The 24,694-nt window shown below is 32.6% G+C and overlaps 1 protein-coding gene and 1 long non-coding RNA gene across 2 annotated transcripts; one reads left to right on the plus strand and one right to left on the minus strand.

Moving 5' to 3' along the window:
* The first annotated feature begins 17,479 nt into the window (after window positions 1–17,479).
* LOC115721987 (uncharacterized) lies at window positions 17,480–19,142 on the plus strand. Its single transcript, XR_004012729.2, has 2 exons — window positions 17,480–17,829; window positions 17,956–19,142. It is a non-coding gene; the product is annotated as an uncharacterized LOC115721987 (long non-coding RNA).
* Window positions 19,143–23,317: 4,175 nt separating this feature from the next.
* LOC133031456 (uncharacterized) lies at window positions 23,318–24,016 on the minus strand. Its single transcript, XM_061104958.1, has one exon. It carries the CDS (start codon window positions 24,014–24,016, stop codon window positions 23,318–23,320), a length of 699 nt encoding a protein of 232 aa, XP_060960941.1.
* Between the last annotated feature and the right edge of the window lie 678 nt (window positions 24,017–24,694).

Consider the following 24,694-nt stretch of genomic DNA (forward strand, 5'->3'; position numbering starts at 1 on the left):
TAATCTTACCTCGATTCAGAATTCAGGTGTGCCGGTCAACCTGAGTGGAATGAACAACTCGGTGAATTACAGGCTCCTAAACCATAACACTCACAACACTGATAAGTGACACGCTAAACCACTTCCCGGGGACTTAAACTACAAACTAAAAGTTTCCTTATCGATAAAAAGCATGGCAATACCCTAAACAACACAAAAATAGGAAGAACTAGGGTTCCCAATTTTCCCCAACCGGTAGACCGGTTCTACAACCGGAATTCTGGTTCTGGAAAAATCCCTGGAAGCCCCAACCAGTCGACCGGTTGCTATAGGCCTCCCTGAACCGGAATTCCGGTTCAGTGCAGGAATTTTTCAAAAATTCACTACTCATGGAATTCAACCCCAAATCATACCAAACCCTCCAGACCTGCTATTTAAACCCTAATGAACATAACCAAAGCAAGAAAACCAAGCTTCATGCACAAATACAAAAATTGCCATTAAAGCTCCAAGCTTTGAGTTCAAAACTCAAGCTTGGTTAAACCCCAATAAATGCATCAAAACCTGCTTGAATCTACTCAAATATGCATAATATAACCCCTGAAAACAACAACAATCAACTACAACAAGCACAGCAATAGATTTCATCATTTCACCATTAAAATTAAGATTTTGAGTCAAAATTCGAAACTTTGAACAAAAACAACTAACATGCATCAAAACCTATCCTATTTCACTCCATTAAACACATTTGAACTACAGAAAACAACACATAATTAGAGCAGCAACAACAACAAAAAACTAAGCATGCAAACTATCATTTTTGTCTTAAAACTCAAGAAAACATCAAGAACAAGTTACCAAAAATCTTACCAAGAATTTGAGCTTACTAAAACCTTGAGAATCAGCTTGAAACATAAAGAAAAATGCCAATTCCTTGCTGCTCAAAGAGGGCCGAGAGAGAGAGAGAGAGAGAGAGAGAGAGAGAGAGAGAGAGAGAGAGAGAGAGAGAGAGAGAGAGAGAGAGAGAGAGAGAGAGAGAGAGAGAGAGCACTTGAGAGAGAAATGCAAACTTTGTCTAATTTTTTATTTTTTAATAAAATGAGGAAGTAAATGATTTTTCCTTACTAAACAATCAGCATAACACTTAATGAAAACCATTTTAAACTCTCCTTAATAAAATCCACAAAAGACAAAACTCATGAAGGCAAAATGACTATTTTGCCCTTCCAACACTAAAAGGATTAAAAGACACTAAAAGGGTATTTTCAAAAAACTCTAAATTCCCGACATTCCTAATGTCTAAATAAACTGCCCCAATATACTAAAATACTAAATTCTGATTCTACTGAGCCATACACCGCGTTCCATGTTGTCGGGCACCGAAAATTCAAAATTATGAGATTTCACTATATGACATAAAATGCATTCAGAATTCAAATATAACAACATAAATAATTATTTGAATAAATAATTTTCATAATTAAATCTTAATTAACTCCTAATTTCCAAATTTAAGCTAAGCGGTCTTTACATATTATGAGCACAAATTAAATAATCTTAAATAAATTGAATCTCACCTCTAACTTAATAGCATATCATATTATATATCATAAATCGACAAAATACTACTGTTGGCAGAATGCAGTAAACGACATATAATATAATAAATACACCAAAATAATTAATAGCTTAACTTACATAAAAAAAGCATGACTGAACTTATATAAAAGATACTATTAAATTTGGAAAAAAAAAATTAGAAGATGGAGAACAATTTAATAAAAATGAGATATGGAGATGAAACACAAAAGAATCAATATCAATAATAGAAATAAGAATTACAAAAGCTACACTCTAACCTCACCAATATTACTATTCTAATACACTCATTTTTGTCACTAAAATAAGTATAGATAAAATAGTAATAAGAGAGAAAAATAGAATGACAAAGTGTATTTTCTCTACTCTAAAATCTGATGCTTTTGCTCTCTTATGCGCTCTTATTTATAGTGAACATTTTCTCTCAAATATATATTTGCGTGTGTGTGTGGTAGTGGGAAAGTGCTTGCAAAAGTTGAGAAGAATTGGTGTGTAGGGTCAAATGTGAGCAAAATAAGGAAGGTGTGTCACTGATCGAAGAGAAAGGTGGGAGCATTCATTTCATGCCACGTCTCGATACTTCATTCAGTCATTGGGAGGTGTTGAACGTGGTGTCTTCACTGATTGAGGTAAAGACCCATTTGATGAAGTAATTGGGGTCATGAATACATCAATTGGACTTGGTCAAAATTGGCACATTTTAAAGTTTTGGCCCAAAATTATTCAATTGATGGTCCAATCATTCTTTGGGTAGTGGCTTTAGGATTAACAATATATAATTGATGATAACCATGATAATATGGAGTGAACAAATTGGGTTTGGGCCTTTCCTTTATTTTTACAAAAATACCAACCATTGAGTTAGGATTCCAAGCTCCAAACATGCTAATATTTCATTAGCTCAAATCTGAAAAATAACACAAAATTAAAATAAATTAAATATTTCTAACTAAAATAAATTTACCATTAATAATATAAAATATTTAATTTACATTAATTTTATATGCATAAATAAAGACTCAAAATGTACAAATTTGAGCCTTAATCAGTAGCGCAGATACTGATGGAGTATCTCACCTATAAATATAGGGTCTCGGTCCCCGAGCTCCTCACTCATTATGTTTATACAGCAAAATCCATCTAAAGAGAGTTGAGAGAGCGAGGAAGTTCGATTACCCACATCAATCAGTTTCCTTCGCAGATCAAAGCTTGTGTGGGATCGAAGCTCAAAAAATAATGGCTGGAGGTATTTCGATCCTATAGTTATATAGTGTATGTATTTGTTTATTCCGCATGTTATGTACATATACATATATTTCATTTTATCCATATAAAAGTCTAACAGTGTGTCCAAGCGATTCAGAGCGGTATTTTATGCCTTCAAAATTTGTGTTTTGTAAAACGATTTGCAAATAAGTTGGCTCATTGCTTGGCAAGAGACTCTTGTTTCTCTACATGTCGTGTGCTTCAGTTGGAGTACTGTTCCTTTGAAGGACGTTCTATTGCTTTGAACGAATTTATTGATTTTTATTAAACAAAAATCTAGAATAATGTGTAATATTATATTCTCTTTGAGTTTGTTCGGTAGTGATATTAGACTATATTGTATTATATAGTATTGAATTAAATTATATTTTATATAATATTTTTATGTAAAATTATATGCTCTATTAATTTTTATGGTTATATAAATTTAAAACTCATTAAAATGTAAAGTATTTTACATTTTTACTTGTGCTCGGTACTTTTTTCTTTTCTACAATTTATTATTGTCATGATTACTTTTTAAATTTTCATTAAATACATTTTTATGATTTGGACTTACATGAACATTTTTGTTCTCTCTCCCCACTCTTTGCTTTCTTGTTATCGTGTTGTTTATTTATTGTTAGTAAGTTATTTCAGTATTGTATTTTTTGAGATTTTTGTCTTATAACTTTATTTTTGTTTGCAGAATATGATAAACTTTAATTGATTTATATGTTATGGTTAAGTTATTTTCTAGTTGTTTTTGTGTTGTTTAGTTGTTTTGTGCTTAAAAAAGAAGCCCTACACGTTCAAATTCACTTTGTCTGAATTCACCACGTGGCAACCACTGCTTCGTTCTGAGACTGCAGTTTGTGAGCGTCAGTCAACTCTGAAGGCTTTGTCCCTCACTCGAGTGTGAGTCTCACTCGCCCACATAACCACTTGTGTGTCACATTTCTCCTTTTACATTTCGAGAATTTTTTCTACCGTATTTTTGAAAATAACAAACTTTAAAAATAATAAATTTAAAATTAATAAATAATATAAATATTTATTTAAGTTTATATCTATTCTATATAAAATGTGGCTATATAACTAAATTCTTGGTTTATGAGAAATTAGTGGGTGATTCTTTTTTTTAAAAAAATATATATTATTAGATGATTTTTTTAAAAAAAATATTAATCATACATCTATCTAAAATCTCTCTATACTCTATTATTACTTTCTAATTTTTTAACGCAATATCAATTTAAAAAAAATACAAAAATATCATCCTATAAACCGTGTATTTAAATAAAACTCAAATTATACTATATATAATATAAACTCTAAACTTAATCTAATTAATTTACACGATTTCTCTCTCTCTCTCGGTTAGCTATAATAAAAACTCAACTTAATGTTTTCTGACCAAAGATAATTATTCGAGGTCTTCTCTCTTTTGATATCTTTGTATGAACTTATGGTGAGAGGCTCCAGATCAGGTACCATAAATCAGACTTTTCTTAATTGCACACAACACACTTTGTTTAGACTTTTTTTTTTCTTCATATCTATGTTTGTATGTTTGGTTAGTAAAATTTTGTAGCCCACCCCAAATTTATTTTTTTATTTACTACTAACAAAATATTATTTATTTTAAGCTAATTAGGAATTTTGCCCCTGAACTTTAACATGTACCAAATCATGCCCTCTAAACTTTTAAGGTCGTTAAAAATGGCTTGAACTATTGAGATTGTTGCATTTTCAACAACCTTAAAAGTTCTTTATTTTATTATAATACTATTATGAAAATTGTCTTTTAGTTATTCTCTTTGGTTGATGAGAAGATTGGACAGAAAAATAAAACTAACTTCTTGAATTTATGTGGTAGGTCAAAGAAACTTTTGATATGCACTGGTTCATTGTAAATGAATTTTTTTTATAGGAACATCATACATGCTTTTGAGTTTGGATGTATGGATATGTGGTAAATCGATTATTTTTTTTTACTAATGAATGTATATTGATTGAGTTTTGAATTTTTTTTGGATTTAGTTTGAAATCGAAATTTGAGTTTTGAGTTTAGAGAGAATGACATAAGGTATATTGTTGATCCATTTTTCTTCTTTTTTTTTTCTATTTTTTTTTTTTTGTTTGTATCAAATTCTATTAATTAATTAATATGTTAACAATATATAGATAAATTTCATTCAAGTATTTTCTTATTAATTTCTTTTTAAGTATTTCTCTAAATTATATAATATATGAATTTTATATATATAAATTAACATTTATCTTCATAATTTTTAATTTCACATTTATAAACTATTATTTTGATATTCAAATTCATACGAAAAATATCTTAATTTAAATTTAAATAAGATATCTATTAATTATTACTGTAGTTATATTTATTTATTCTCTTTTTAATTTTCTTATTTTTTATTAGGTTTATAGATTTATGTGATATATAATAGAAATAATTATATCGTCAATTTTGTAAAAAATCTGATTGTAGATAGATTTTATAGTCTTGACTTTGAGATTGAGAAAATAGGAGACAAAAATAAAGTTTAGTTTAATAGGATATGGGAAAAATAGTTGTAAATAAGGGTATATTATCAAAACCCATTTACCTATCTACTTACACCTATAAATTTAATTTATAATAATTAATTAAAATAAAAACTAAATTAACTACCTAATTATAATTCTCTAACCATATAATTTGAATATTATTATTTAATAATTAAATAAAACAAAAATCAACCTAATTAAAAATATCTACCTACATATAATTTTAATTTATTTATTTTTTATGCTCTTTCTTTTTCACACTCAATTATATTACATTTCAATTCCATTTTTAAAAATTTCAAGACTTTTTCTTTTTTCTTTTTTTTTTTTTTTTGTCGTCGTATAAATTGATTATACGACTGACTTTTTTTATATGGAAAAAGATTTTTTGGCATACGACTGACTTTTTTAAATTGTATTTATATATAAATATTATTTTTAGAGAAATAATAGTGATTAAAAAAAAATCACCCAATAATTTCTCATAAACCAAAAATTCTGTTATATAGGCACATTTTATATAGAATAGATATATAGATTTAAGTATTTTATAATTTATAGAAAATTTATTAGAATTAGAAAAATAATAAAAGATTGATTTATTAGTTTATGCTCTAATAAAATATTAAAAAATAAGAGAAATAAGGAGAAATTAGATAGATGTATGAGAAATTCATGGATCACTTTTTATTTATATATAATAAATAAATCTCATTAAATCTAAAAAAAAATACGATTGGGTTTTTGCTGTTGTACATCTACGATAGTATTTTCTTAATTATTTATTGTATTCCTTTTCCTATTACAATTTTGACATTCCCATGTGATCACACATATCCGCACTTCTCTTCTTTCTTCTTCACAACTTAATAACAAAATATATAAGTAATAATAATAATAAAAAAGAAGTGTGACTTTTATCAAAGTTCACAAAACCAACGTTCACAAAACCAAGCATCAATGGCAAAAAAAATCGAACAAAGTTTACAGCTAACAAATGATTGTAAGTACTCGACATATGCATTAGTTTCCAGGAGCAAAAGTTTTTAAAGTTACGTAATAATTTACATATATGCTGCAAACACAATATAAAAAAAAAAATAAAGAAAAATATGGAAGAAAGAAGAGACAATTATTCACATCTAGAAAGGTAGTAGAGATAATAATAGAAACTTTTCATTTTTTTTTCTTTTTTTTTATCAATTTTTTTTTTTCTTTTTGAATAAAGATAAATATGAAATTTTAATCGTATAGAGTTTTATTTTAATAAAATATAGTATTTTAAATAATTTAATAGTATTTAGTTATAAAATACTATCACTTTTTGTTAAACATGGTTTTTACTTTTTTGTCGACACTACCATATTCAATTTATCAACGAAAAAATAGACAATCCAGATGTAATGTTGTAACGCCCCAATATTTTTCCTTATTTTACAAAATACTAATTTTGATGCATTAATTAAAAAGATTCAAAGTTGTTTGGAAATACACAGTGGGTTTTACAATAAATATGCAAAAAGGTGAATGATCATTCATATTAAAAACAAAATAAGTAGTTGAGTGCAAAAAAAATAAATTTGTAGCACCCCACTGAGCTGATATTACTTTACTATAAAAAAAAACAAAACCAAGGCTCCACCGGCGTTCTAGACCGTTTGCTCGTCCATAGCCCCTCGCAGTATACATACCAGAACTGACCCAACTCATCAAACTTACATTCAATGTTCCCTGTCTATTGCCTGTAGGGGGAAAGTAAGGGGGTGAGCTAAAAGCCCAGTAAGAAAATGCTTATCATACAATACCATATAATATCACACATATCATTAATTTATTTATTAAGTTTTAGCAATATCATACACCTTATTTTATAACTATAGCCAAATAACTGTACACATGAAAACCTTTATCATATAGGTCCATACTAATTGTTCACACCATTCATATATACAAAGATCATAACTCCAGTATCATATTCATAACATAATCATATCAATACTATAAATAATAATGTAATTACCATAACATTGACATATCATAGCCATTACTTACATAACCCGGCCTAGCCTGGCCCTACAGTATCCTGGGCCTAATCTGCCCATATAATAACCTGGGCCTATGCAGCCCTACCATTGTTATAAGATAGGGTATCTCTATATTCAACAGTAACATCACTGTATCATACCCACCATAACAATCTCATACACGACTCAGTAAAACGTAGGGTAGGGTATCTCTACATTCAACGGCCTTATCCCGTATCATATCCCACCATGGTCCCCCACTTTACCTGAGACGTTAGCATACAACATACAACATGCAACATACAAATACAACATACAAATACAACATACAATATATACTAGTCATACAACCATAATCTATGTATCAATTCACAAACTCATATTGTGTCCATACCACACATTCTCAGTACCATATACATATTCATAATAACAAATCATAAATCATATTTCAATACATAAAGAATTTAAGTTTATGCAGATAAACACATACAAAACTATCTAATTTCCTTACCTCAAATCTCGCTGCTTAAACTTGTTATCTCGTCACTACTACCTATAATAACACATGGGTCAAGGCTCTAACATTAAAATTCGCACTCTTACAGTACAGCAGAAAGAATACTATTTTTGACCAATAACTACACGAATTCAGTGGAAGTTTCCTTCATAAAAATTATAGGAAATTCAATTATCTTTCCAATGATATAAAGATCACTAAAAATGGATTAAAACTGAGAGAGTTATGATAGTTTTACTGAAACTATTTCTGAGAAGGAATATGGAGTAAGGAATCACAGTAGACATCGGGAATCCAAAGTTTTGATACTGAAATATTCCAAATCAGAGAATACTCTCTTCATAAAAGTTTTAGAAGATCGAATTCCCTTTCTAATGACACTAAAATCTTTAAAATCGGAGTTATAACGTAAGAGATATAGATATTATACCGAAACAGTTTTCTAGAAATCCTGAAATAAATGGATTTCGAACTACAGCAATAAAACAATAATTTTGACTTAGAATATTCAATAATTAGTGAATGGTTTCTTCATAAAACATTTAGAAAGTTGAATTATCTTTTCAACGGTACCAAGATAGCTAGAATCAGATTATTATTAAGAGAGATATTTGAATTTTACTGAGACAACTTATATAGAAAATATAAAAAAACGATTTACAACAAACAGCGTAGAAATACTAATTTTTGACATAGATAAATTTCGATTCAGTAAAACGTTTCTTCATAAGAATTATGGGAAATTGAATAAGCTTTCTATAGGCACCAAGATTGCGAGAATCGAATGAGTATTTAAAGAGATATGACAGTTTAACTGAAACATGTTTCATTCTGAAAAATAAGAAAAGGAGACCTACGAATATTCTCTGATCAATAAATAAGTAAATGTAGAGTTTCTTACCTCAAATACATCGAGCTGCTTGGATCGATAGACATAAGATGATGGTGATCAAAGATGAGAGTGAAGAGTGGTATAGATTTGGCTAAGGATGTAATGGAAAGATGATTTTGAAAATTTTAGGGTTAGTCTTGCTCAGATAGGTGGGAAGAATAGAACGATATAATTTTAGGGTTAATGAAACCTATACTATTTTGACTCTTATTAGATTTAGTTTTATGAATAATAATAATATTAACATAATAGCAATAACAATATAATAAATTATTAAATAAACAAATATCTTACTTTTAAATTTAAATTGTAACCTCTAAATCTCTTAACTTTAGGGCTTAGTTTTCACCTAAAAAAATTACGAATTATGATATGGTTATTTCTACAAAATTTATAGATCTTTGAATTATCTTTCCAACGCCATTAGAATCACCTCAATCGGAGTTATAAAACTCCAGATATGGTCATTTTCGTAAAACAGTTTCTAAACCTGCGAATTTCTCTAAACTTACGATTTTTCTAACATTAATCAAATAATAATATTATTTAATACCACTTATACAATTAATTAAATCTAATAAATATATTATAAAAACCTAATGGACTTTCATATCGGGATTTAATTAAACGATTACCTACTTATGAAAATATCATAATATTTTACTTTCGTAGTTAATACAACTTTAACTTTCTTTAAAAAAATGGTACAACTACTCTAAGCAATAATATCAACTTACTAACAACACAAATAAATGAATTAATTATCCTCGCACAATTAATATCCAAACGAAAAATTAAATACTATTTTAAACTGGATATTACATTCTACCCTCCTTAAAAAAAATTTCGTCCTCGAAATTTAACTTACCAACACTCGGGGTGTTGAATCTTCATGTCTTTCACCACTTACCACATTACCTCCTTATCTACTATATGGAGCCAACAAATATGCATTTAACCTATATCTTGTCGATCAATCCATAACACATATAATACAAATAACTTACTAATTAAGCATTATTATTTCTCTATACATTATTTAAATATCAAAACGTACTCTATCATAATAAATTACATATACATGCTTTAAATACATAAGTTTTGCAATAGCATGCTCATAATATTATAAAAAAAATTCTTCTCTTATGACCATCCTTACATGACATTAAGAGTGAAACTATTTATTCTTCTATAAGCATCCTTACATGCCATTAAGAGTAAAACTATTTATTCTTCTATAAGCATCCTTACATGCCATTAAGAGTAAAACTATTTATTCTCTAAATGAACATCCTTACATGTCACTGGAGAACACATAATACAATACAAAATAATAAACACAAGGAGTAGGGTAGAAGACCTTATGCAAACTTCTCTTTAATCATTCCCACTCTTTAGTTAAATGTTATTACGTATAAAAATCTTACTTCTCTACTTGATTTTCTACTGTAAAGCTACAGTGTCATTCTTTCAATTTCATAGATGTTACTCACTCATCGATAGACACTTGTTCCATGATACTTGGAAATAAACATGTAAGCTCTTAAAAAAAGTCTTCTATATATAAATATTTTAATGATCCATTTCGACCACTTTTTTGTCTAACATTCACTTCTTGATATCCTTTATCCATGTATTCATTGCACTTGTCACGCCTTCCCATTTTTCTAGGCAACCGCTGTTGGTTTCTTTTGTAGTCACTTTCTTGTATCACTCTATTGTATTTTCTTCGCTAATCTCTCCTATGGTGCTTGGTCCTCCATTACTCATTTCAACCAAGTTGACTTGATTATGAGATTATCTAGTTTTCCACACTAACTTTTATCTTCTAGGCAAACATGAGATAACAAATTCAGTCTTTCACTAAGATTTCAAATAGATGTGCCGAATTCAAGTTGATTATGTTTTGTCCCTTCCTCGAAGAAAGACGATCAAGCAATTCCCAATCATGGTCCTCGCGGATCAGATCATCCATATAATATACAAAAAGAAACTCCAGATATTTGGTATCCTTCTCTTTGAATGAGATCTCAATTCCAGCGACAGTTTCATTAGATATCGCCCATAAGCATCTAAATTTCATTTTATCATTTATTAACTAAATATTAACTAAGAGATGAACCTAATCCAGAATATGAACCATAAAAGAAAATACCAAGTAAACCGATCACCAGAACACCAGTTACAGTACCTATTATCCAAAGAGGAATCCTTCCAGTAGTATCGACCATTTGTCCTACTTTCCTCCATATTTCATCAGGTGGTGTTACATTGCTATACTGATGAAGTCTAAATCTGCAATGCTGATAGATTTGTGTATTGTGTTCAATGATTGTTTCTTCTATTATACTAACCTTCTGGGTATCACATCACTTTCATATTTATAATACTATGTATTTTTCTAACCATATTTATGTCTTACATATTGTAGACCTCTATAGTTCACAAAATAAATCCCAACTTCTTAATTGCACTGTTAAGACCTCCAAAATCTAAAACCAACTTACATTCGAGTACAGACCATCTACTTTTAGTTAAGTAAGATCATACCTTACATATGCTAAAATATCGTAAGTGCATTAGTAACCCTTTAAAACGAGTTCAACCCTAACATAGGTTAGGTAGCCCAATTATTTATTTATCATTTACTATTTAACCATAGGTTAATCATGTAATCTCATAATATATCAATCAACCAAGTTGTCGGGGTAAGGATACTATATACATGATTGACAAATCATGCCGAACAGACCTTACTCTGTTCATCGTTATTATACCTCCTACACCCCACTTGTATCTGATTTGCTACTAGAGACTCACTTTTTATAATTATTTAGTCAGGGCTCTTTGACTCGTACTTCCTAAACTACCTTTAAAAATAAGTCCATACTTCACTTAAGCATCTTCATTCCATATCTGAATGCAATCATGTTATCAATATATACATCCCTTTCTCTTTCCTTATAAGTCCCTCACTTCCAATTAGATAAACTTTAGTTATTTTCCAAATAATGGCTATTGTCGTATTCCATCTTAGTATGTTCCTCTAGGATATTGCTCCATTACTAGCCCTCTAGGTCGAGAAAATTTCAAATATTTGTCTGAATTCTTAGCTCTTGACAACTTTAACTTTTGGCAGATCTGATGTCATTCTTTCCTCTAACACTATATATAGCATAGAAATGCCACCTCTCTTGACCAAAATTAACACTTTTGTAAGTTTTTTTTTCTTATTTGCTTCTATTCACTTAAACATACTCATACTATTGTCCACAAAGCAAATCATGAGTGGATTGTAGTATCATTTGCATACTCTGTGCCTTTTATGTTGCTTGATCATTTTATAATCCCAACACTTCACAAAAACTCGTATGGTCCTTGTCGTTCCATGAAATTCTTCTAGATGTATCACTCATGATCTCCAATTTTTTTCTTCATCCTTTACGAAGCTATATCTATGATCTCCAAGTTGTCAAGTTTGAATTGTTCTGTATAGTTATCCTCTGTGTTGCCTCTCATTCATGTTGTACCTAAATTGTTAGCCGTGTCTAAATCTTCTTTTTCTTCCTCCTTTGAAATTGTCTTTATCGAAACCATGCGCATTTTACTTTATTGTCTCCTCACAAAGTAGCTGACCTTGAGTTTGAAACTTACAATTTTCCTTCGGTAATCTAATATTTGTTGATGCTCTACTTATCTCTTGGTGTTCAAGATACCTTCATAAGTCATTACTTTAAAAAAAAATTATATCAGGTTTCTTTCTAACTTCTTATTCTAGATTCTGTTCAGTACGCTACACTCCTTTCTACGTGATGGCATAGTCCTCTTTGGACTAATTTGTATAATAGACTTTTCTTTAAAGTCTTCATATACAATATTCATACTTCTTACCATCTAACTTAGGAGTGTGTATCCATAGAATATCCATCAAGATAGTACTTGCTCCTTATAAGTCTATTCTTTCATCTTTCTTAATAAGTGAGTTTCATAAAATACCCTATCTAGTCTAGTATAGCATCCACTATCTTAAATCATTCCCTACTCCCTATAGGTTGGGCTTCCTTTCATAACTAGGTGTAGAGACTTCATCTTTAACCATTTGTAGACAGGTGCAATTCTATGCATCGATACTTAGTTGGCTATTGGTACATTTCATTATGTGCTTCAAGTTCCACTACTAGTGTTGGTGATCTATTGTGCTGAGCCTGTGGAAACTCTTCAACAAATCGTCTTAGTCATGCTCACATTCCTTCCAATGCCTCTATTAGATCGTTAGCCTTAACTACTATTGGGTTCTCTGGAACATCAACCATTTGTGGGTCAGCGGAACACACATCCTTAGCCCCCACCTCTACTGGTTGTTCCTTTCACAAAGATTCTAACTGATCTTCTAATTGCATGTGTGAGCTCTTACAAGAAAGGTTGATTTAAAAGAAACAAAAGAGTTCAATTATAGGGAGAAAAGATTCCATGAACATATCTAAACTTAATGTTGTCAAGCTTAACTAGTAATATTATATTTATCAAACAAAGTCTTATGAATTCGTAATATAATTTATTCTAAATTTTATAGAAAGGAACACTGTCCTTCCTAGATTCAATTCAAGGCAATAAAGAAATATAAAACCTATTCATCTTCTTCGTAAAAAGTGTAATCAATCATAAGGGGTAATATTCTCTTAATTTCTCTAAGCACCCACTACAGATGAGGCTCTAATTCTAGGAAACATATTTTAACAAAAATCTATGTATCACATATAAAACTATTAATAGCAATACTGAGCATATTAGAACTAACACTTACGTTATAGTGAGAGGGATCTTTTTAGTCTTCTGTATGTATACTGTGAGTATCCTTCGGGCTAAGGAACGATCGGCTCTGATACCAACTGTAACGCCCCAATATTTTTCCTTATTTTACAAAATACTAATTTTGATGCATTAATTAAAAAGATTCAAAGTTGTTTGGAAATACACAGTGGGTTTTACAATAAATATGCAAAAAGGTGAATGATCATTCATATTAAAAACAAAATAAGTAGTTGAGTGCAAAAAAAATAAATTTGTAGCACCCCACTGAGCTGATATTACTTTACTATAAAAAAAAAACAAAACCAAGGCTCCACCGGCGTTCTAGACCGTTTGCTCGTCCATAGCCCCTCGCAGTATACATACCAGAACTGACCCAACTCATCAAACTTACATTCAATGTTCCCTGTCTATTGCCTGTAGGGGGAAAGTAAGGGGGTGAGCTAAAATCCCAGTAAGAAAATGCTTATCATACAATACCATATAATATCACACATATCATTAATTTATTTATTAAGTTTTAGCAATATCATACACCTTATTTTATAACTATAGCCAAATAACTGTACACATGAAAACCTTTATCATATAGGTCCATACTAATTGTTCACACCATTCATATATACAAAGATCATAACTCCAGTATCATATTCATAACATAATCATATCAATACTATAAATAATAATGTAATTACCATAACATTGACATATCATAGCCATTACTTACATAACCCTACTAGCTCGGCCCTACAAGATCCCGGGCCTAATCGCCCATATAATAACCTGGGCCTATGCAGCCCTACCATTGTTATAAGATAGGGTATCTCTATATTCAACAGTAACATCACTGTATCATACCCACCATAACAATCTCATACACGACTCAGTAAAACGTAGGGTAGGGTATCTCTACATTCAACGGCTTTATCCCGTATCATATCCCACCATGGTCCCCCACTTTACCTGAGACGTTAGCATACAACATACAACATGCAACATACAAATACAACATACAATATATACTAGTCATACAACCATAATCTATGTATCAATTCACAAACTCATATTGTGTCCATACCACACATTCTCAGTACCATATACATATTCATAATAACAAATCATAAATCATATTTCAATACATAAAGAATTTAAGTTTATGCAGATAAACACATACAAAACTATCTAATTTCCTTACCTCAAATCTCGCTGCTTAAACTTGTTATCTTGTCACTACTACCTATAATAACACATGGGTCAAGGCTCTAACATTAAAATTCGCACTCTTACAGTACAGCAGAAAGAATACTATTTTTGGCCAATAACTACACGAATTCAGTGGAAGTTTCCTTCATAAAAATTATAGGAAATTCAATTATCTTTCCAATGATATAAAGATCACTAAAAATGGATTAAAACTGAGAGAGTTATGATAGTTTTACTGAAACTATTTCTGAGAAGGAATATGGAGTAAGGAATCACAGTAGACATCGGGAATCCAAAATTTTGATACTGAAATATTCCAAATCAGAGAATACTCTCTTCATAAAAGTTTTAGAAGATCGAATTCCCTTTCTAATGACACTAAAATATTTAAAATCGGAGTTATAACGTAAGAGATATAGATATTATACCGAAACAGTTTTCTAGAAATCCTGAAACAAATGGATTTCGAACTACAGCAATAAAACAATAATTTTGACTTAGAATATTCAATAATTAGTGAATGGTTTCTTCATAAAACATTTAGAAAGTTGAATTATCTTTTCAACGGTACCAAGATAGCTAGAATCAGATTATTATTAAGAGAGATATTTGAATTTTACTGAGACAACTTATATAGAAAATATAAAAAAATGATTTACAACAAACAGCGTAGAAATACTAATTTTTGACATAGATAAATTTCGATTCAGTAAAACGTTTCTTCATAAGAATTATGGGAAATTGAATAAGCTTTCTATAGGCACCAAGATTGCGAGAATCGGATGAGTATTTAAAGAGATATGACAGTTTAATTGAAACATGTTTCATTCTGAAAAATAAGAAAAGGAGACCTACGAATATTCTCTGATCAATAAATAAGTAAATGTAGAGTTTCTTACCTCAAATACATCGAGCTGCTTGGATCGATAGACATAAGATGATGGTGATCAAAGATGAGAGTGAAGAGTGGTATAGATTTGGCTAAGGATGTAATGGAAAGATGATTTTAAAAATTTTAGGGTTAGTCTTGCTCAGATAGGTGGGAAGAATAGAACGATATAAGTTTAGGGTTAATGAAACCTATACTATTTTGACTCTTATTAGATTTAGTTTTATGAATAATAATAATATTAACATAATAGCAATAACAATATAATAAATTATTAAATAAACAAATATCTTACTTTTAAATTTAAATTGTAACCTCTAAATCACGTAACTTTAGGGCTTAGTTTTCACCTAAAAAAATTACGAATTATGATATGGTTATTTCTACAAAATTTATAGATCTTTGAATTATCTTTCTAACGCCATTAGAATCACCTCAATCGGAGTTATAAAACTCCAGATATGGTCATTTTCGTAAAACAGTTTCTAAACCTGCGAATTTCTCTAAACTTACAATTTTTCTAACATTAATCAAATAATAATATTATTTAATACCACTTATACAATTAATTAAATCTAATAAATATATTATAAAAACCTAATGGACTTTCATATCGGGATTTAATTAAACGATTACATACTTATGAAAATATCATAATATTTTACTTTCGTAGTTAATACAACTTTAACTTTCTTTAAAAAAATGGTACAACTACTCTAAGCAATAATATCAACTCACTAACAACACAAATAAATGAATTAATTATCCTCGCACAATTAATATCCAAACGAAAAATTAAATACTATTTTAAACTGGATATTACAAATGTCCCCGCTTCAAGCCTCCATTGGGTCCATACACCCACGGACTAATGGCTCTTATACACGAGTACGCCACTCTGACTGCTTTCTGGATTGATGACTGACCCTACAGACCAACACGAGTGTTTTCAGCGTGCTTTGTCCTCACTCACACGCATCAAGGGAAAACTTCCCAGGAGGTCACCCATCCTTGAAATTGCTCCAAGCCATGCACGCTTAACTGTGGAGTTCTTTCGAGATGGGCTACCGAAAAACAAGATGCACCTTGTTGACATAGGTAGTACCAATTAATCCATTTAAGCCCTCTTCAACTGTGTAGTCCCATACCTACACAGTCTTAGAATCATCCCACTTGACTTTCCCCAGGCGATGTGGGATTGCACAGCTTACCCGATATTTCCCCTTACGGATCACAGGACTACTGACTGTCACACCAGATATATGCGGACCCGACTAGAATGAAAAATATAAAATATAAAAATTACACTATTGTCTCTATCGAAGCAAATGAAGATTGAAATCCACTAATGACTATCATTAGTTTTCTTATCTCCAATTTTTAGACAAATGCTATCTTCAATTATCAACAAGTTAGAGATTAATTTTTAATTTTCTTTGTATCTTACACCCGTTTAAGTAATGTTTCTTTAAGTATTGGAACATCAATTTTTAATTTATTTTTAGATTAACTTAAGAACATATTTAAATCATCAAACTTTTTTAAATGCTAATATATTGCATTCGGTATTCACTTTTAATTGACAACATTATAAACTATAATATTTAGATACACATAATAATAATCTCACCTAATAACTAATAATATTTTTCTTTAATTTTTAATTGTATCACTTTCAAATAACATAGAAAAGAACAAACATAAAATTTAGGGTAGTTTGCTAGTTAACTAAAAAACATCATAAATATACCGGAAATAGAGCCTCTTTTAAGGGTAGTTTACGTAGAACCCCTTTTGGTATTGGTGAAGAATGCCAACACGCATTGTATACTGTGGGATGTGTTGTAGTGGAGACCCCACCTTATTCTTTTTAACGTTATGATTTGGGGGTTTTTGTACATTTCTATTTCTCCCAATTTCTTCGGGCGATTTCTTTGAGAATAAATTTGCCCTATTTTTGATTGATCCCTTCTGTTTGTGGACGTCAAAGATGGAGCCAGCGACACCGACGAGTCGTCTTTTTGTCTCGTCTTCTTCCGCTAAAGGAGATCTCATTAAAGAACCATCTCGTTGTTCTTTGTTGTTGTATATCTTATGTAATTGGGTAAGAATTGTTTGGGTGTTTTTTATTTATTTTTTATATTTTACATATTTGGTTTTTAATGCTATTTTGAAACTTAAAATTTGGTATTTCATGTATTGGGAACTTTTTTATCTGTGTAAATTACAGTAATTAAGATATTGATGAAGGTAGAATGGTAACTTCTGAAGCATAAAAGATTTGTACAAAAATGTGAGGTTTCTTTGGTACTAGGCTGACCTCTACTCTACTACCCTGGTAGGATTTGATCATACTGGTCGTGGCAGAGTCTATAAGAGAAAGGTACAGAATAATGACTTTTACTTTTTACCTTAATTGAGCTCATTTTCAATCTCAGTTTATGAGATAGTGAATTTTTATGCTTTGAGTTTGTTATTTCATTTGGGTATTAACATCCAACAAAGAATTAATTTTAAATACAACCACTCTTACATTGCACACCAAATATTTGAAATCTTATGTACGAAAGTAATGACCATTTAACTTTAACAAAGTATCTTATATACTATTAGTGGTAGTTTTATGTTGGAAATAAATTGTGATATATAATATGAATGGGCTACTGCTTCCATTATCAATTAGTTTTGAGATGAAAACTCATTTTTCTTATTCCAAATTCTAACATATACAACTTACAATTTTGATTTGTGGATACTATAATAGAAATTGTGTTTTTTTTTTCTTTTCAACATTTAAGACTAGGACTTTGATACTTGTAAATTTGGTTTGTGGTAGGTCCAAATGCTATTATTTTTGTCTGTTCATTGATCTTTCAATATGAATTAAGTGTCTAAGATGATGGACAATATTGGTTTGAAACACCTTGAGGTGAGGGGCATATGAAGCATATTCCAGATATTTGATGAAAATGTTGATTCAGTGAACAACAAAGTTGATATATTGTTGGAGGCATTAATTGCGAGCGTAGTTTCATGTTTCATCAAAAGTGTGCATCTCGAACTTGAATAAGGAACAAAAGAATTACGTGAAAAGAGATGCTTTTGGCCGTAAAAATTGAATGTTGGAGGATGGAAACTGTTTGGTTGAACCGTTTTGTTGAAAAAAATTTAGAATTGGTTGGCCAATTTTCTAAATTGCTCATGAGATAGCGCTGACTTTTCTATTTGAATTCTAGTTTGTTTTGGCCACTGTTCATTTCTATCAGTATAGGTTAGAATTCTTTTTGTATAGTTTCTTCATTTACAAACTTTGGTGAGATAAGGATTCATTCTACTTCCTTTTGAATATATATGTGATTATGTATTTTTGAATTTAAGCTGGATTAGTTGATTGTATTGGCCTTTTCTTTTGTTTCAATCATATGATCATATTGTTAATTAATTAAGGTTGTGTTTGGTAACATTTTTGTTTTTAAATTTTTAATTACAAAAATAAAAGTAAAATTTTTATTTTGAAAAAGAACAATGTGTTCTGTAACAACTTTTGTTTTTCAATTTTAAAAACAGAAAATAGAAGTCTGTTTTGTAAATTTTATTTTCATTTTTATTTGTTAAATTTATTTAAGTTGGGTTCGGGTCCGAAGTTGGGATCGAGGGTTGGACGGTTGGGGTTAGGATCTGTCCGAGTTCCAAGGTCTAGGTTGAAGTCAGAATCCAAAATATTGATTAAGAAAAAAAATTATTTAAAAAATTTAGAAAGTGATTATTTTTTTTTTTGTAAAAACAGTTTTATAGAACATGATTTTAGAAATTGTTTTCACTTTTCTAATTTTAAAAACAAAAAAATTAATAAAAAAATGTTACCAAATGCACTTTAAAATGTTGTCTTTCTTGTTTTGAACTTTGTTTTTTTACTAGTGTATGATAAGGAGGATATTTATCTTGAAGTGTTGGGAATATTGAATTGGTTCTGGGATGTATGATTGTGAGTCTCTTTTATATTATTACGATTATATCATAACTAGTCTTATTTTATTTAAATTTGCCTTCTAGGAACAGTATGTATTCATATCAGTACATGAATTTACTTAATCAGTATTTTTTTTCTCTGAGAACTGAAATCATCATTTTGTTTTTTTTTGTTTTGTTTTTTATTTTTTTTTGATTAGTGGTTAAACTGGGAACCACACCCCGAAAACAAGAAGCAGAGCAAACAACAAGACAAGGCAGAAAAGAAACTACAGGCCAAGCACGGCCAAACAAACTAAAAAAAACAGACTAACAGTAGACAGTAAAAGAAAACTAGACTAAAACATGACCATCCGCATTAACCAGCTACAGGGAGTCATCAAAATTGGCCAAATCAATATACCCAAACTTGTTGTTTCGATTTGCCCATTGAGCCACAGAATGGGCCACACCATTGGAGGTTCTTGGGGTCCACATGATCTCCCAAAGATTGAACTTACCAGCAATTGTAGAGAACTTCTGAACCTTGTCCTGGATATTGAAATGCAAATTATGTATCTCTGTAGAGTTGCTTTTCAATGCTGTAACAACGTTTGAGGAATCACACTGAAATACAATATTCTTGTATCCGAGTTCCACTGCCGCTGCTGCACCTTCACACACAGCAGACACCTCTCCAGGCAAGGTATCGCAGTGGCTCAGCCGAAACGAGAGGATTCTCAAGATGGCTCCAGTGTCGTCTCGGAACTCGGCCGCCCCCGTAGACTGAGCATGTCCTATAGCAACATCGGAATTGCAGGCCACCCATCCTTCAGGAGGAGGCTTCCACTCCGATTGAAGGGAGTCACGGGAGTCATGAGGTGGAGAGAGTTCTCGAATTCTATTGTTGATAAAATTGATTGAGATTGCAATTGGGTTGGATTTTCTATCATGAAGACGCCCATTCCTCTCCTTCCAAATGCTCTCAAAAACTATGGCAGCCCCCCCCCCCCCCCCCCAAATAAATGATTAAAGTCGAGATTAGGAGGCCTATTAATAGCATTCGAGAACCAATCCAACCAGTCATCCCAGTTCGATACAAAATTCCAACAACATCCGAACCAAATCGCTCTTGCATAGTTGCACTCCCAAAACAGGTGAAAACTATGCTCAACAGAGGCTGAGCAAAGAGAGCATAAGGTATCATGAATGGGGATAGTAGAGCTAAGTTTTTCTTTAGTGGGGAGGCAATTGGCAAGAATTCTCCACCAAAGCATTTTAAGCCGATGATGAATTTTGGCCCCCAGATAGTTTTCCATTTCCTATCCCCTTCCAAGCTAGGATTGACATTCTTTAGCATTCTGTATGCCGATTTAATTGAGTACTCTCCACTAGGATTCGACAGCCACAGCCAAAAGTCATCCAAGATTCTCTCAGGTAAGGTGATGTTGAGGATTCGTTTGGCATCTTCATCCCGAAACCATCTCCTAATCAAATCTTCATTCCATTGATTGTTAGTGATGAAATTACTTACCAAACTTATCCCTTCCGCGTTGTGGACACAAGGAATCAGTTGTCGATTATCTCCCGACACCCACGGATCAAACAAAATTGAAGTGGAATTACCATCTCCAATCTTCCGACAAATACCTTTTTGGAGATCAGTCCGCATACGGAGTATCGCTTTCCAAAGGATTAAGTCAGACGGTTTGGCTTCCAATTCGAGGAAGTTCTGATTCTTGATGTACTTATCATTCATTACTTGGCGCCATAAGCAGTCTTCACTTGTTAGAATCTTCCAAGCCCATTTCATGAGGACTACTTTGTTCATAGTCTCTGTGGCACGAAATCCTAGGCAACCTGCACTTTTCGATTTACAGAGACGATCCCAAGCTACCAAATGAAGCTTTCGTTTTTATCTCAGTATCTCCCCAGCAGAGGTCACGCAGAAGTTTATCAATCTTGTTAGCTGTCGTAGTAGGGATTACATTTGAGGAAGCAACATAATTTGATAAACTTGAACCGACAGCCTTTATCAAGCAAGTTTTCCCAGCGCTTGACAGCAGCCTCACTTTCCATCCCTGTATCCTCTTTAACACCCGGTCAATTATATATTTAGTGTCCTCTGTTCGTTTGACAAATCTGACTAGAGGAAGACCTAGATACGTTGCTTTCCTATTCATCTTTCTCATTCCGAGAGTCTGAGCAATTACTTGAGCCTTTCTACCTGCCACTCCTCTAGAAAAGAACACTGAAGACTTTGAAAAAATTGAGTGCCTGTCCTGAGTAGCTGGAGTAAGAGTTTAAACAGTCCAAGAAAGATCTCGCCTCACGGACTGTTGCTTCCACAAAGAGAATGATGTCGTCAGCAAACATCAAATGAGTGACCGGGCCTCCGCTTCTTGTCAGTTTGAATTCTTTGAGAAGGCCTTGCCTCTCTTTCTCAACCAGTAGGCGGGTCAAGGTTTCAGCAGCCATAATATATAAACTAGGGGACAGTGGGTCACCTTGCGTTAGACCCCTCTCTAGATTAAATTTTCCTACCATTGAACCATTCAAGAGAAGCTTGATTTCAGCAACCAAAATGCATACCTTAATCCAATCAGTGAAGGGACAGCTGAAACCGATTTGATGTAGCACCGTGATGATGAAACTCCAATCAAGCTTGTCATAAGCTTTCTCCAGATCTAGTTTAATTAGCATGAACCCGCGTTTGCCCCTTTTCTTGTTCATCCAGTGTACAATCTCCCTGGCAATCATTGTGTTCTCGGCAATATGTCTACCTTTGACGAAAGCTGCTTGATTGGGAGATATTATTCTTGGGAGGATATGTCTTAGTCTTGAGGCAATGATCTTAAAAATTATCTTGTATGCCACATTACATAGAGCAGTCGGACGGTAGTCATTGACTAAACATGGGGAGTCCTTGGGAACCAACACCAAAGATGTATCGTTAATGAATTTAGGCAGCTCCAAGTGTGTAAAGAAATAGACCACCATCTCGATTAGATCCTCATTGACTGTGTCCCAATGATGCAAGTAAAAACTTGGTGGAAGGCCATCCGGACCCAGGGCCTTATCGTTCCCCATGTCACAAAGAGCCGCCTTCACCTCTTCTCCCTCTGGAATAACATTGAGGGGGATGTTATCTTGTTCTGTGATGATTGATTCGAATATCCCCTCCCTGAGAGGTGTGAGGCCAGGGTCAGCTTTTTTGATTTACTCCTTAAACTTATTGAGGAAACACTGAGCAATTTGGTCATGGTCTCTTATCCAAACGTCATCGGGAGTGTGTTTGACGTATTGAATGTAGTTCCTTCATCTTCTCACAATTGTAGATGCCATAAAAAACTTAGAACACATGTCTCCCTCTTGTAGCCATTGCACTCTAGATTTTTGTTTCCAATGTATTTCCTCCCTCAGCAAGGCCTTGGAGAGACGTTGCCTCGCATTTTCGACCTCATAGCCATTATCAGGATTCTTCTGTTCTGCCTCCTGTAGATGGGACTTCGCGAGTTGTATTTGCCGAGATAGATGTGTGAATTGGTTTTTGTTCCAATTCCCAAGTTTTCTACCCGTTCCTTTCACCTTCATGTGGAAATTGATCATAGGATTTGCGTGACGCCTAGCTTTCCAGGCTTCCTTTACCCCCAGAAGGATCGGGGATCTCTTGCCCACATGTTTTCATATTTAAATTGTCGGCCCTTGCATTTGACCCCTCCCACAGTGTCAAGAAGCAGTGGTCTATGGTCGGATTCCGTAGCCGCCTGGTGGTTGACGATTGCATTGAGGAATATAATTCTCCAGTCAGTTGATGCAAGACCACGGTCAAGCCTGGCTCTTTTCATGGCCCCTCCTCCACTTGAGCTTCTTCCCCCTTTCGCCCACGTGAAACTAGGACCCAGAAATCCTAAGTCGATCAAACCAGCTCTATGAACCATTCTTCGAAAGTCAAATGCGTATTGGGAGACATTACCATTATAGTTGAAGCATTCCTTATCATTTAGAGTTCCATTCATGTCCCCTAGCATAAGCATAGGATTCTGGGACTTCAGAACAATGTCACCCACATTTACCCAAAATTGCTCTTCATCCAATCTGTTGGGAGGCTCGTAGGTACCCAATAGCATCCACGGTATCCCTGGGGGGTCAGAGGTAATTTTGCCCATTATTAAGTATTTGGAGGATGCTTGAACACTGCACTTAACTCCCTTCATCCAACACATGGCAAGACCCCCCGAGAGCCCAACGGGTGGAAGATAATGCAAATTCAAAAAGTGGAGTTTAGTACATACTCTGGTGAATTTTTCCGGAGGAAGACGAATTTCAGACAGGATCATCATGTCGGGTTTATGGTGGTGCACCAAATGCGGCAATTGTCGAACTGTCGCGGAGTTCCCGAGACCGCAGCAGTTCCAAGCTAGGATCTTCATGGCGACATTGGAGACTTTTCCGGGCTAGTCTCCATAGCCCCAAACTGAAAATCCAACTCAGAATTCTCCTTCATCTCTTGTCTAGCTTCAACAATTTCAGTGATCGTACAACTAGTACTTGGCTTTCTCTGTTTTTCAATGATAACAAAGTGATTATCTAAATTAACCTTAAGATCAAAGGTTTTTATCTTCCCGGTGGTTAATCGTTGTGGAGTTGCCACCCAATTTAGATTTGGCATTATTTCCTTTCTTGAAAGACTTAGGCGTTGCAGCCAGCGGGGATTGAGTTTTTGGAAGTCTGCCTCTTCTTTTTCGAGCTCCAGCTTCGACAGGGGCCACATGGGACTTGGCTTGCCTCCTTCCTCTCTTCGAAGATGGCTTCGTTTCCCCATCATAGCCCGGTGAATAGTTACTCTCATTCGGCACTCCTGTGAGGTTCACTTGTGTATTTGTCTTCACCTGGGAATCGTCTTCTTCAGATGTATTGCGCTGGCAGGGGGAATCGTTATCATTTCGAACCCACTGGGTAGAAGAACTTGGTGTTGAGATGGGCTTTGTATTGGGGCGAAATAAGAGTCCATCAGAGGT

The sequence above is a fragment of the Cannabis sativa genome, chromosome 9 (genome assembly GCF_029168945.1).
Source record: "Cannabis sativa cultivar Pink pepper isolate KNU-18-1 chromosome 9, ASM2916894v1, whole genome shotgun sequence".
Lineage (NCBI taxonomy): Eukaryota > Viridiplantae > Streptophyta > Magnoliopsida > Rosales > Cannabaceae > Cannabis > Cannabis sativa.

What these genes read in the sequence shown, in the direction of transcription:
- LOC133031456 (XM_061104958.1), bottom strand. Translation starts at nt 24,016, where the DNA reads ATGATGATCCTGTCTGAAATTCGTCTTCCTCCGGAAAAATTCACCAGA.